Source organism: Pteropus medius, unplaced genomic scaffold (genome assembly GCF_902729225.1).
Source record: "Pteropus medius unplaced genomic scaffold, Ma_sr-lr_union100, whole genome shotgun sequence".
NCBI lineage: Eukaryota > Metazoa > Chordata > Mammalia > Chiroptera > Pteropodidae > Pteropus > Pteropus medius.
The window spans coordinates 9,424,408-9,438,293 of record NW_024352787.1 but is presented as its reverse complement, the minus strand read 5'-3'; the positions used below and the strand labels follow the sequence as shown (position 1 = coordinate 9,438,293).

At 34.1% G+C, this 13,886-nt stretch overlaps 1 protein-coding gene across 4 annotated transcripts in view; it reads left to right on the top strand.

The window, feature by feature from the left end:
• Positions 1-13,886, top strand: part of PHTF2 (putative homeodomain transcription factor 2) — a 119,547-nt gene that overhangs the window by 19,897 nt on the left and 85,764 nt on the right. For all 4 annotated transcript variants that reach the window (XM_039849012.1, XM_039849009.1, XM_039849011.1 and 1 more), the window contains exon 2: positions 10,561-10,640. In XM_039849012.1, coding sequence (XP_039704946.1) covers positions 10,596-10,640 — 45 coding nt within the window. In that variant the 5' untranslated portion in view covers positions 10,561-10,595. The remainder of the gene's footprint in view (positions 1-10,560; positions 10,641-13,886) is intronic.

Here is a 13,886-nt window from a genome sequence, read left to right as displayed (position 1 = left end):
TCTTTCATTCACAGGGAGGAGGAAGCTTTACCTTCAAGATTCTTTCAGGAGCTAATAAATAAACCTGAGACAGATTAGCAAGGGAAAATGACTACATTTAATTACAGACATATTGTGCGAACCCCGTATACAAGAGGGAGTCAGAGATCCCACATACATGAGAGATTCAAAAACAGAAAGGGAAAAATGAAGTACATATGACATTCTGGCTTCAGAGCAAAGGTCAAGAAGTTACAGGAAGTTAAGAGCAGTAGTTCAGTAATTAGAAGTTTGCCCTGTAGGTCAAAAAAGATTATCTCTAATAATCTCTTATTATGGACAGGGCTCCTAATTAAAATTTTCTAGGTATTTAAGAGGAGGCAGAAGTTTCTTTTGAGCCCACAGGGTCTTGGTTGCCTTTAGCTCAAAACAATCTGCATACCACAGAGGCACATCTTGGAGGATGACTCATTCTGGATATATATACTCATACTCAGCAGTATCAGCTAGATTTGGTTTGTCTGTTAATAATAATGGCTAAAACTATAAAGATTTATAGCCTCGGATATAAGAAGTTGAGATAGGCAGACCAGAACTGGTATGGTGGCTTTTCCAAAATCAGCTTAGGCAGGTACTTTTCTATGAATTCACCTGGCTTCTGTTCTCAATGTCACTGTCCATGGTGGCTGCTGGAGCTTCAGCCATTAAAACAGCATTTCAGGATCAGGAAAAGGGAAGGGAGAGAAGAACAAAAGGGCTTTCTCTAAGTCAGATTCTTTTAAGGGGCCTAACTGGAAGTTCCACCTAATACTTCTGTTTGGGACCAGAACATAGTCACAGCCATATCTAGATGCAAGAAAGGTCTGCACTTTCTCTTGGGTAACTATGTGCCTAGCAAAATTTTTGCAAAAGGAAGATAATAGAATATTGGGAATCAGCAATTTCTGGTAATTTTTTTTACACGTGTCCTCTTTTTTATCAACCGTTTCTTCTTATTCCACTCTGACTTCCATCTCTAAGCCAAAGAAATTGTTCCTACCAAGGTCATTTCTAACTCCTGTTTTGTTAAATCCAATGATCTCTTAGCAGCCTACTTAATCCTTTGTGAAAGACTCTTCTCTGGGATTCTGTAACATTACATCACGTTTCTTTCTGATGCAGAACAATGCAGATTTCCCGCAAGCGACAGGGAGACCAACCTCTGTACCAAGAGAAGAGGGTCCTTTGACAGAGAGTGTAGAAAGAATTCAACACACACCAAGGTTAGAGTCAAAGGAAAGTTTATTAGAAAAGGAGTAACACTCCACAGACACTGTGGTCTCCTCTCAGACACAAAGAGTGAGAGGGACAGTGAGGGCGACAGTGAGAGAGAGAGAGACAGAGTTAAGTCACTGAGAGGGACCCTTGAGTGTTCAGGGAATTCAGTTTATATGTCATTCTTTAGTTCCCATTCCCTTGATATGGACATAAAGTGAGGAAGGGGAAGAGTATGTAGCATGAAAAAGATAATATGTAGAGTGAAAAGCCTGCTAGCAGTTCCTAGTCTTTAATCCATAGGTTCCCCCATGGTTTTAGCCATAGGGAATGACACACAGGTGTGGAGAATGAGTTGTTAGTAATTCAGCAGACATCTTCCTTTGTTATGAAGGTGTCCTCCTGGCCTGGCTGCAGGGCTGATCAGCACATTGCAGTCTGAATAGGGCTTGATTAACATTTTTAATTCTCTTGCCTCCTCCCTACATTATTTCTATTCATTTTCTGTTTTTGTCCTCTCATTCCACTTCCTCTGAATAGTAGGAAACTTGGGGCTGGACCCTTTTCTTCTTTAATTATACTCTTCTTGGGTGACATAATTCAGTCACATGATTTTATTGATGTGATCTGTGAAAGGCACAGATCTTAATTAAGTGTTTAGTTGTGACAAATGCATGTACATATGTAACCCGCCTCTGATTTTAAATATTGACTATGTGCTTATGGCTCCCAAACTCATGTGTCTCCATCCCCTATCTTTATCTTCAGCTTCAGACTCCTATATCTAATTACCTGTTTGACTTACTTATTTTTATGTCTAGTAGATACTGCCAGCTTAACAGATCTAAAACTGAATTTTTGTATTTACTCTCATAAACCATTTTTTATGTGTGTCCATCTCAGAAAATGGTTCAAGCCAAAAATCTAGGTTCCTGGTTCAAGCCAAAACCCAGATTTCTCTCTCTGATTCTTCCCTTCAACCTACCCCATCCTAGTCAATTCCAAGATCTTTTGATTTCATCTATAAATAAAACTCAAAACTGCCCACTTGTTGCTATCTCTGCTGCTTGCTCCTGAGCTTATTAAACTGTCAGCTTCTGCATGGGACTAAGACTTGCTTAACTAGCCTTACCATTCCACTCTGAGCTCTTCAGTCCAGTCTGTTCTTTACATAGTTGTTAGAGTGGTCTTTGCAAATTTGATCATCACCTCTTTGCTGGAATCACTGCAGTGACTTCTTGTCTTTATAATAAAATTATTTGATATGGCATCTATGACCCTATGTCCCCTACCTCCCTTTCATACTTCATCTTGAACTATTGTCACCTGTGTCTATTACACTTGTGTCTCACTGTTCCTTAAAAATACTAAGTCCATTTGCACTCAGTGCCTTTGTGTTCACTATTTTCTCTACTTAGGATGTCCTGCCTCAGTTCTTGCCATAGCTGGCTGTGCTTATCTTTCAGATCTCAGTTCACATTTCATCTGAGAGGGGACTTCTGTGGCCATCCTTTTCAAAAATACCCCACCCTGTCCCAATCATCTCCCTGTTTACTTCCTTCATGTACTTCCTCAACACAAAATTATCTTATTCGATGTTCATTTTCTATCTTCTCTCTTTGCAATGTAAGTTTCATCAGGGCAGGGCCTTTGTTTCTTATTCACTGTTGTATCCTCAGTGCCTAGAACAGTGCAGTATTAGTAATGCTCAGTAAATAAATATTTTGATTAAATGGTCAGATACTGCCTGAAACACCTCTAAAGTAATATTTTTCAGATTTTATTCATAGCATTTTTGATGATAAGTATAGTTAGCAATTTTTAACCTCTAAGTAAAATCATTTTGAAAATCTATTAAAGTTTTAAGATATTTGAATATCATTTAGTGAATTTTCATTTTTATAAAGAGTACCTAAAACACTTAATTAATGTTTCTATTAGAGGCCAGTAACAACATATCCATATATGAGTACCAGCTGATTGGTTGATGGTAAAAGTTTTTGTGAGTTAATCCGGTAGTTAAACCATTTAAATAGATATATGTCATTGTTGATTTTTCCACAAGGCACAACAGTCAAATAAGACAAGAAGCACTTAGCAAATACACTGTCAATTTAGTATTTAAAGGACGTTTTAAGTATTTTTTTTTTGAGCCCAAAAGAATGTTCAAGAAATAGTAGAGATTTTATGGGTACGTGATAAGTTTAAGAAACCCTAGATTTTGAAAAGTTGCTTTAAAGGACATGCAGGGTAGGCTGGTTCTACTTTCAGGAAGTTCTACAGTGGGATTCATGTGTAGTATTAAGATTATAACTAGGAATTCTGTTAGATTTCACAGTAGCACAATTGTTTTTGTAAATACAGGTTTCGAGAGAAGTTACTTGCCTATAATTTTTCTTCTTAGATTAGTCGTAATCCTCTAACCCAAAACACACAGACTATACTTTATTTCCATGAAGGAAAATAATTACAAATATTCCTTTTATGAACTAATATAATAGAAAATGTATAGCTGTTTATTTTGCATTTCATTTTTCTATTCTAAGATCGAAAACAACTTAAACATATGGTGTGTGGTACTTATTCTTTACAACATTTTCATGAAATAATATTCTTATTCCAGATGAAGAATTAAAAACTTGCTAAGCCTTGTAACTAGTTATAGGTCACATGATTAGAAAGTAGTAGCCCTGAAACTAGTGAAGTAGTCCGCCCTTATCCATGATTTAGCTTCCCATGGTTTCAGTGACTTTTGGTCAACTGCTTCATGAAAATATTAAATGGAAAATTTCAGAAATAAACAATTCATAAGTTTTAAATTGCTTGTCTGGGTAGCATGATAAACTCTCATACCATTCAGCTGTGTTCAGGGGGTTGTGAATCATCCCTTTGTTCAACGTGTTTATGCTGTATATGCTCCTCTTCTCTTAGTCACGTAGTAGGCATCTCAGTTATCAGATGTGCTGCTGTGGTATCGCAGTACCTGTGTTCAAGAAACCCTTTTTCACTTACTATGACCTCAAAGCCGTGCATATAACTCTTTTTTTTACAGTATATTGTTATAATTTTTCTGTTTTATTATTAGTTACTGTTGTTAATCTCTTACTTTGCCTAATTTATAAATTACACTTTACGATAGGTATGCATATGTAGAAAAAAACATAGTGGGTGTAAGATTCAGTACTGTCCGTGGTTTCAGGCCCCCACTGGGTCTGGAACATATCTTCTATGGATGAGGGGAGACTGCTGTAGGAGATTTCCCTCTACGAGAGTTTAACTTCAATATCAGTATGAAAAATTTGATTTGAACCTTAGCATTTATTACCTTATTAAGGGCAGAACAGCTTCATTCCCAGTTTCTGAAGTCTAAACATTGCCAATTTTAGCTGTGGAGGAAGGAGGCAGCTGGGTTATATTTAACTTTAGCATTTAGGAATGGAGTTACATTAGTCTTGGCAGGTTGTACCTTAACTCCTTTTCATTGTACTTTTTAGGTCTGCAAATCGTTATATATTGGTTGATTAAGTCATATTTCAGTAAATAAATTAGCCACATTTACAATATTTCACAATATTGTTGTACCTTTTAGTGTTAGGAAAGAGAATGGTGTCTGTGTTTATGCTCATGTTGGAGTAGTGCAGGAGTTGGACCAGTAGAATTTTCGATTCTGGTCCTTAAATTCATTTATCTGTGATAGTGCTTTGGTTGGCAACTTTTTTATTTGATTTGTAAACATTGTGTTTAATACAGTTGACCCTTGAACAACTTAGGTTTGAATTGCATGGGTCCACTTATAAGCATATTTTTTTCATTAAATATACAGTTAGCTATCTATGTTGGTGGGTTTCACATCTGCAGATTCGACCAGCCTCAAATCCAAGACAGTATTTTCAATCAGCGGTTGGGAATCTGCAGATACAGAGGATCAGTTGTATGCATTGTTCTATGCCATTTTATGTAAGGGACTTGAGCATACGTGGATTTGGGTATTTGTGGGGGTCCTATCCTCCGCAGATGCAGAGGGAGGACTGAAGTTTTGGGGGAATCAGAAGTTATATGCAGATTTTCAGCTGCATTGGGGTCGGCACCCCTAACTCCCACATTGTTCAAGAGTCAGCTGTATATACAGAAAGCTATAGGAGGATGCAGAAAAAATGAAGACCTTGGGCTTGCTCTTTAAGAAACTATGGATGGGTATGGGGGCACATATAAACAAGTACCCCCAAATCTATACAGAATGGAATATAGTAATTATAATAGCACATAGGATGAGAAATCTTTAATGGAGGAATTTTGGAGAAACTTGTAGAGAAGAGGAAATTAAGAGGTCTTCTTGAAATCCCCCTTGCTTTGGAAAGATTAGAAGTGTTAATTTTGGCACAGAGGTAGAAATGTCGTATGATTGAAACATAGATGTATGAGAAGACGGAGAGCATAAGGCTGAGTAAGTAGGTTAAGTTGAGATTTTAGAGGGTCTAAATACAATTCTAAAGGGTAGAATCTAAATATGATACTAAGGGCAGTAGAGAGTGATATAAGGTTATTGACTAGGATTACTAGTTCAGGGCCTAAAGGGATTTATATAAATTACCTTTTAAAAATGACATGTTTTCCATTTTATCTAACAGTTTCTCCTGGTTTAAATTCCATGTATGTAATACTGGTTTAAAATTAATATTAATGTTTTTGGGTGTATTAGTAAAGGAATTCAGAGAACACCTGTACATTATTCAAATTGCCATTCGTTTAACCTTTATTAAATTGTAGAACCTTTGGCTAGATGGCACTGATGATAAACAGGCCCACAGAACTCAGTAATTTATTCAAAAGCTCTTAATGTCAGAACTTGGAACTAGAACCTAATTCTCCTTAGGCTAGTCATTGATTTTTCGCTGCTCTACCTCCTCTACTGCATATGATAATTTACTGGGTCTTTAGTGAGATGCAAAGGATGAAAGATCCTTTTTTTTTCTTTAAGAGTGTTTACATGTGATCAAATGACATCTTTGTCTATACTGCTTTGCATTTTTATTTGTTTATTTTTAAATTTTATTTATTTATTTTTATTATGGTGACATTCGTTTAACAAAATCCAGTAAGTTTCAGGTGTACAATTCAACAGTAAAGCACATATATACATTGCACTGTATGTTCATTGCCCACGATTAGATTTGTTTCTGTCACCATATATTTGATCTCTTTTAGCACACCCCTCTCCCACTGCCATTTTTATTTAAATGCCAGTTTTATTAGTATAGATCAGTACTGGAAGAGACATCAATCTTCAACATTTTGTAGTCTATATACTTATAGGAAACTTCATCTTTGAAGAAGCAGGATTTGAGCTGATTTATAAGGATAAATGAATGAGTGGAAAAAAGGAATGGGAATGATAGCACAAGCAATGTGTCAGAGTGGGCATAAATTGTTTTCTGAGCATAATGAGTCATGCTAGAACAGAGAAATTTGTTTCAAAATAATGAGATAAGTACATTGTAACATTATGTAGTGTTTGATAGAGTGATTTTTTCTTTTTTTTTTTAACAAACAGAGTGGTTAAAAACTTGACAATTTCTTTGGCTACATCTGAACAAAGAGTACTTCTGGGCATTACTGTATTTGATAGTGAAATTCTATAAGACAGACTTAACATACTATATCCTATTTCTTAGTAGTCATCTTTTCCCTCCACCCTGGTCTCTGAAATCTTAAATGCATTTTGTGTGGACCTTTACATAGTAAAGAATAATTTCAGATGTTTTGACAAAGTATAATGATTAAAGCAGTGTCAAAGAGAATTACCTCAGAGTAACTATAGTAAAATTGAAATGTTATGCTCTATGGTTTTATAATTGGGTTATTTCCATATCTTAATACCCATCCTATCAGATCAGTTGATCAAAAAAAGATTAAGATCTTCTGTTCAAGGAACCCAATAAGCTTTCTATGCTACTTTTTCCTTTTAAATTAACTTTAATGTCATAATTTAGCACTAAAAGTTATTTAACATAAACTATCATGAAACAGAGACTATAAACCTGTATACCTGGACTGTCAGAATCAAAGAAGTTAGAAAGGCTTTAAAATAATCTTTATTCATGAAATCATTTATTGATTTATTATTTTTGTTTATACTTGTGAAATTTTACGTGTCTTTGAGTACACTTTGTCAGATTTCTGATTCAGAAATCTATCTCAGCATGCTGTAAAACCTGTTGTAAAAATAGGTATGAGCCACCCAGTGTCACTGAAATGTTGACAAAGTGGAATAGCTATTAAATGAGTTTGCAGAGCAAAGTTAACCATGGTGTTTTTTTTTTAAACTGAATTTTTATTTCTGTAAATAAAGTAAGTAGAACATTTTATATACTGTTTAGTAGATTTTTTGAAATCTGTTTTTAAGTGTAGCTTGGTGTAAACCAAAGTATATAAAAAAATGTATTTCAGATCATTGTATCTGAAGCATGCAACATTTTCCTCACTTTCATTGAAGCTTTTTAAAAAATTATTACTATTTTTTTGTGATCATTTAAGTATTCCCCAAATATATTAAGTGTCTTATTCATTTCATAGATTGGGTGAATAAAAAATCTTTTAACATTTTGTATATGAAATGCATGTTATTTACACTTGCGGGAAATTAGGAGAGAGAATCTTGGTACATAATCTGGAATTTTTGTCGATTAAGATTGGGTAAAGTGAAAGGAGGTTGAAGTGGAGTTGATTGTACCATTTTTTGTAGTATTTTTTTGTAGTTTGCATTTGGCAAGGCAAGGCTCAGAGTGGGGAGGAAAGGTATAATCAGTTTAGAAAACATACACGATTCCCTTGACAAATATAATGAAGATGTAATATTGTATCAAATAGTCAGTTCCCTAGCAGAATCAGTGGAAAAAACCTCTAGGATGAAATGTGGTTAAAGCTAATGAATCACCCCTAGAAGCCTCTAGGACAGGAAAACCAAAATGGGAGATTTAAGTCAATTAGGGAAAGCTTCCAAAAAAAAAAAAACCAAAAAACAAAAAACCTCTTGTGAGAGAAATGGAGGTAGCCATACCTGACTGAGAAACTTTTAGTGGAGATGATCTTTGAAATCTAAATAATTCGTATATATGTAGTTGAGAATTAACATTGTGATTTTATGATAATCAGGTGACTTTTTATTTTAAATGTTAACAAAAACCGATTGCATGTATTTTTTCTCTAAACTGCTTTCCATGTTTAAAAAAGAAAATATAAATACTTGCCAGTTCCTGGATTGCAGAATTTTTTAATATAAAACTTAATGATAAAAGTAATTATAATTGAATGTCTACTGTATAAACTGGACTGTGGTAGGCATTTATGTGTATTATCTTAATATTAGTCACAATACCCCTATAAGGTTGTTAAATAAAAAATTTTAATTTCCATGGCTGAAATTCTTTTTAAAAGAAAGGGTTTACTAGGGCATTGCTAGCAAAAAAAAAAAGAAGAAGAAGAAGAAAAATAGACAACTACGACGAAGACCAGTTTTGGTTGTGGAGTCTAAACCATCAGCAGCATGGCTAGGTAGGAAAGACAACATGTCCATCTTTCTGGAGTTCTGCAGGTATTTTTTATACAGCAGATAGTGGGGAGAAAGATATAAGCTGTTCTGAAAGGGTTTACATGAGCTGTAGACTAAGAGGATGAAAGAAGGTGAAGCGGGGCTAGTTCTGAGTTTGGCACAGCAGAGTCCTCAAGGAACAAGTGGCCACTGCTCCTGAGGATTAGCTGTAAGCAGCAGATTGGAAAGTTCATGTGTACATAAGAAGTAGAGGCACCTGGATAGGGTTCTATGGTGCCTGGCTCTTCTCTCTTTTGGATAATTGTGGGAATAATCACCTAGAAATTAATCCTAAATTCCAGCAGATATACAGGAATGTGAGCATCTTTTATCAGAGCTAGTCCACAGCTATTAACAGGCTAACTTTTCTGTCACTTTTCTTTCATCCTCTGGCAGCTGTAAGTTTAATTACAAACATCTCAGAATTTTTTTTTTTTTTTGGTCAAGGAAGGGATAGGTACAGTTATTCCTATCATAGAAGTGAAAGAAACTGAGATCAAAGAGATATTACATATTAAAGGAAGACAATATTTGAATCCAGGTCTTTTGACTCTATGCTCCCCCTGTAAAAAATGGTGAGGCATTTGTCAGGAATTTCAAAACATAGTTTGCTTGAATTTGATCAGATAAAGATGGAATCAGTATCTTAGGAAAGGTAATAAAATAATTTGATCTATAACTATAAAAAATATAGGCATTAGGTAAATTCTGCCTTAAATTTTTAGACGTTAATCATCTGAACTTTTGAACTTGTCAATAATAATTTTTATTATATTTGAATCTTAAGGAGTATTTTGTTCACTGTGGGCAATCCGTGTAGTGGTAGCATCTATACAGTTGCAGATCTGCATGTACTCAGATCAACTTAGCAAGGTGCTTTACTCCCAGGATTTTCCTGAGATCCTGGTGGCCTTGAATTGATACTGGTTTATTATGAGTTGTGGGGCAAGTGTCTGATTTTGAACCTGTTTAGGCTCATCCTTAACACTATACCAGAGATATCCTTCATCTAGCCTAGTCTTAATCTAGAAAAGTATTCCAGAGTTAACTGGAGTCAGTCTGTAATTAATTCTTTCTAGGAATTAATTCTTCTCTAAAAAACTATTTTAGACAAACAGAAAAAAGATGATTATGAAATGGTCTAGTAAATTTCTAAATATTAGCAAACTATGATACCTCTCATATTAATTATTCCTATGTAATTAACTCTAATATTAGCTTAGTTTTTCATATAAATTCATTAGGTTCCTCCATGATTTTAGTTCAACATTGTATTTACTGATAATCAGGGAAAATTAAATATAATTATAAATTTTGGCATCTCTTTCAAGCCATCCTTTAGAAACAGTAATTGACACTAGTTTCTAAACAGCAAAACTGATCTGTTGCTGAGTGAATGGATTCCTATCATATGTGAATTTGTAAATGAAAAATTTTCAGTATAACCTGGAGAATCTGGTATTTATTTAAGAGGCTAATTAAAAAGAAACAATTCAACTGTTTTGTAAGAAAATTCAAGTGCTATATTCACATAGAAAGATCTTTCTTTTATTATGCCAACTGATTTTGTTTACTTAAGAGAATCTGTTGCTAAAATAGTAATGAGGAAGGGTGTAATATAAGTGGAGTCATACACCCTTTGCTCAAGTAACCAGAGCGCTCGCTGTATGTGCATGTTGTTCAGTTTCCTGTTGGAAGGGGGAAGTAAAGCCTTTTTTATGTTTTTCTCTCTTGCACAGCTTAAAATGACTAGTGTGTGATTTCAGTGGAATAAATGGCGTCCAAAGTCACTGATGCTATAGTCTGGTATCAAAAAAAGGTAAGTTAATAGTCAAAATGTTTAACCTTTTAAATGTTTTTATTCTAAAAATGCTTTGTGTGTGTGTGTGTGTGTGTGTGTGTGTGCGCGCGCACGCGTGCGTGTGCGTGCACGCTACGCATTGATGTCGAATATTATCTAAAATATGACGAATAGATTTATGGAGTTTTGAGTGGAAGGGGAAGAATATTTTGTTTTTCTTTGTGCCAATTTTACTTCTAAATTAGGAAGATGATGCTTAAAAGTATTTTTTCTCCACTTTTTACTCCACATTTTCACAGTAGCTAGATTATTTTGAGTTATAATGTAAACCAAATTTCCAGGATTATGAATATAATTAGCATTTTATAAAAGCATTAAAATTTTTCTCATATTAAGTTCTTTGAAAAGAAAACTGGGTTAATAGAGCTGTTATAATTTTATAACCATTTAATATCAAAAGAAACAATTTTAATCTGTTTCTTATAAGTTACAATTCAACAGCTGAGTCTTTGTAGTAAAATAAACTTTTGAGAACTGTATTTTCCAAAACTGAAATATTAAAATGTTTATTTTGATGTTTTAAGATTATCTAGCTGTGTCATTCTATACATTTCAAAGTAGCTTTCCAATGTAATGTTTTCTCTATAAAGTACAAGGGAATAAATGCTTTTTTGAAAATACAGTATACTATTTACTCCTGAAGAGTGTTGTTTACACTCTTTAAAATGTATATTGTATATGTACTATCTTAGATTTTGGTGTAGTGAATTATTTTTGTTTTCACATTTTCAAACATTCTTGATCCTTATTCTTCATATCCCTATTAATAAAATATGTATTTAAAGCTTTTCCTATGTATGGGAAAACCATATAATTTAAAATTTAGTTGAATCGGAAATAAATGATAATTAGAATACTCTAAAGATTAGACAAACCTAAGACCACTGTCTTTGGATGTGTTTTGTCTTTTCTGGGTAGAACGTACCTCAGATACACAATATCACATTTTTCATATAAGGTACTTAATTGGAAATGTTGACCATACTATTAATTCAGTCTTTTGTGGTTCTATATTAATGTCATCTTTTACTCTTCCAGTCAACTTAAAAGAAAACTGAATTAAAGAACACTAAAACAAAATTTGTTTATTTGCTACATATATCTTTAAAAACTTTTCTCTTAATTTCTACTTAAGAGAGTTGGTAATGTTTATTAAACATTTTATCTACTTGGCTTTTTATGTTAAACATTTCGAACTTCACTGAAGATCATTTGTAGAATATACCAGATTGACTGACATTTCTTGGGATTCGTAGGTTTGAAATGTTATACTCATATTCAGTTAGCACAATGATACCCTTCTTATTTGAGCGTCATTTACCTAGCAACTTTGGGTGTGTGCAACAAAAAAATTCTCCAGAGCAAGTTTAACAGATGTTACAAATTATATATATCTAACAGATGTAATCACACATTTTATATTAGTCACCAGAATCATTAACCAGATTTAATTTGTTCTTTTGCTTTTAAATTTAATTTTCTCGAAGAAATACATGTGACTACTTTGAAATATCAATTAGTGTTTCAAGGCTTATTGGGGGGAAAAAAGCATACCCGGTACTCCCTCTCCCCGTCCTTACCCAATCTCTAAGTTCTCCCCAGAGACAGTCATTTTAAATTCTTTATAGTTCAGTACTTCTGAAACCAAAGTTTTACTCTTCATCACTGGTAAGGAGTTGGGGAGGGTGGATTGCAAATGTGGGGTATGAAGTTTTGGTTTTCATAATTACTTTTGAGAGAATACTGACATTTGTGGGTAAGAATCAGAGATGCTAAATGTCATGCTGTACAGTAAACTAAAGTTTGTATATGGCAAACTTTCTATGAAGGGCCAGATAGTAAATATTTTCAGCTTTTAGGGCCATAAGGTCTCAGGGGCAACTACTCCCTACTCTCAGAGTACAAAAGCAGCCATAGACAATATGTAAATGAGTGCAATGAATGGGCATGGCTGTGTTCCAATAAAACTTAATTTACAAAAACAGGCGTGGGGCTAGATTTGGCTCACAGGCCTCAGTTTGCTGACCTGTTCTCTAAGACAGCCCCACACAACAAAGAATTGCCCTGTTGAATAACACTTTTTTTTTTTTATTTCTTATTATTGTCTTTATGTTTTTAAACATACTTACTTTGCTTTATTTGATTATTTTGTTGTAGATGTTACTTGTTGATTTATGACTGCATGATAAAGATTTAGCTTCTGAGTTCCCCCAGTCTCTCTCCCCGACCCCGTCTTCCCAGTCACTACGGATTTTGGTTAAATCAGTATTCAGGGCTTATGTTTGTGTTTGCATTGTTTACAGCTGCATCATATAATGTGCTGTGATAATATGTCCTGTCTGTGCAACCTTTTCCCTGCTTCGCTTGGTTTTTCTAAATCTCTAAAGACTCTGTTAGAACCATAAAACTCCTTTTGTTGCAGTCATTCACATTCAAGTATGCTATCAGTTCCTTTTTTTTCTTTCTTGGGAATAACCCTCCTAGAACTCTCTGTCCTTCTGCTTCATTATAGATGAATTAGTCTGCAGTCATGCCTCTCATCTGCCATCTTGGTATTTCTTTTTATCATTAGCCTAAGGGTTCCCTTCACTGCTCTTAGGTCATTCAGATTTGTTTTTCTCTTAAAAATCCGTTTACAAAAAAAGTCCTTTTAGGGGTGTTCATGCTTCAGTGAAAAGAGGGCAGAAAAGTGTATGTAACATTACATACACACAATACACACATGTATACAGACTTTCACATCTGATTTGATCCCCAGGTGAAGAAGTCCCGGATTAGATGATTTAAAAAGGTTTAATATTTTAATGTTCCTTGATTTTGTTAGTATCATTCAGTAGTATCCAGCTTATACTAGGAGGTTTTGCTATAAATAAAAACCAAGAAATGTTCACATTCATTTTCCTAAATATTTGTTTGTTTGGTCATAACACTTTAGAGTCACTTTTCCCACTGGAAAATGGTGACATTTTCATATTTTTGTTTTGAGTACTGAACACCAGTTCTAAAGACCGTTATTTGATTTGTGGACTGTTGTAAACATGAGCTCTAATATCAGATGTGAAAATTCCAGGAGAAAATAAATAAAAATAAATTGTTTTAAAGTATTAAAATATGTGTAGATCTAATTAAATATCAGGTACTTTTTAATAGATTATTCTTTATACATAGTTTATTTTGAGATTTTTTTAAAAGTCCTTTAATATC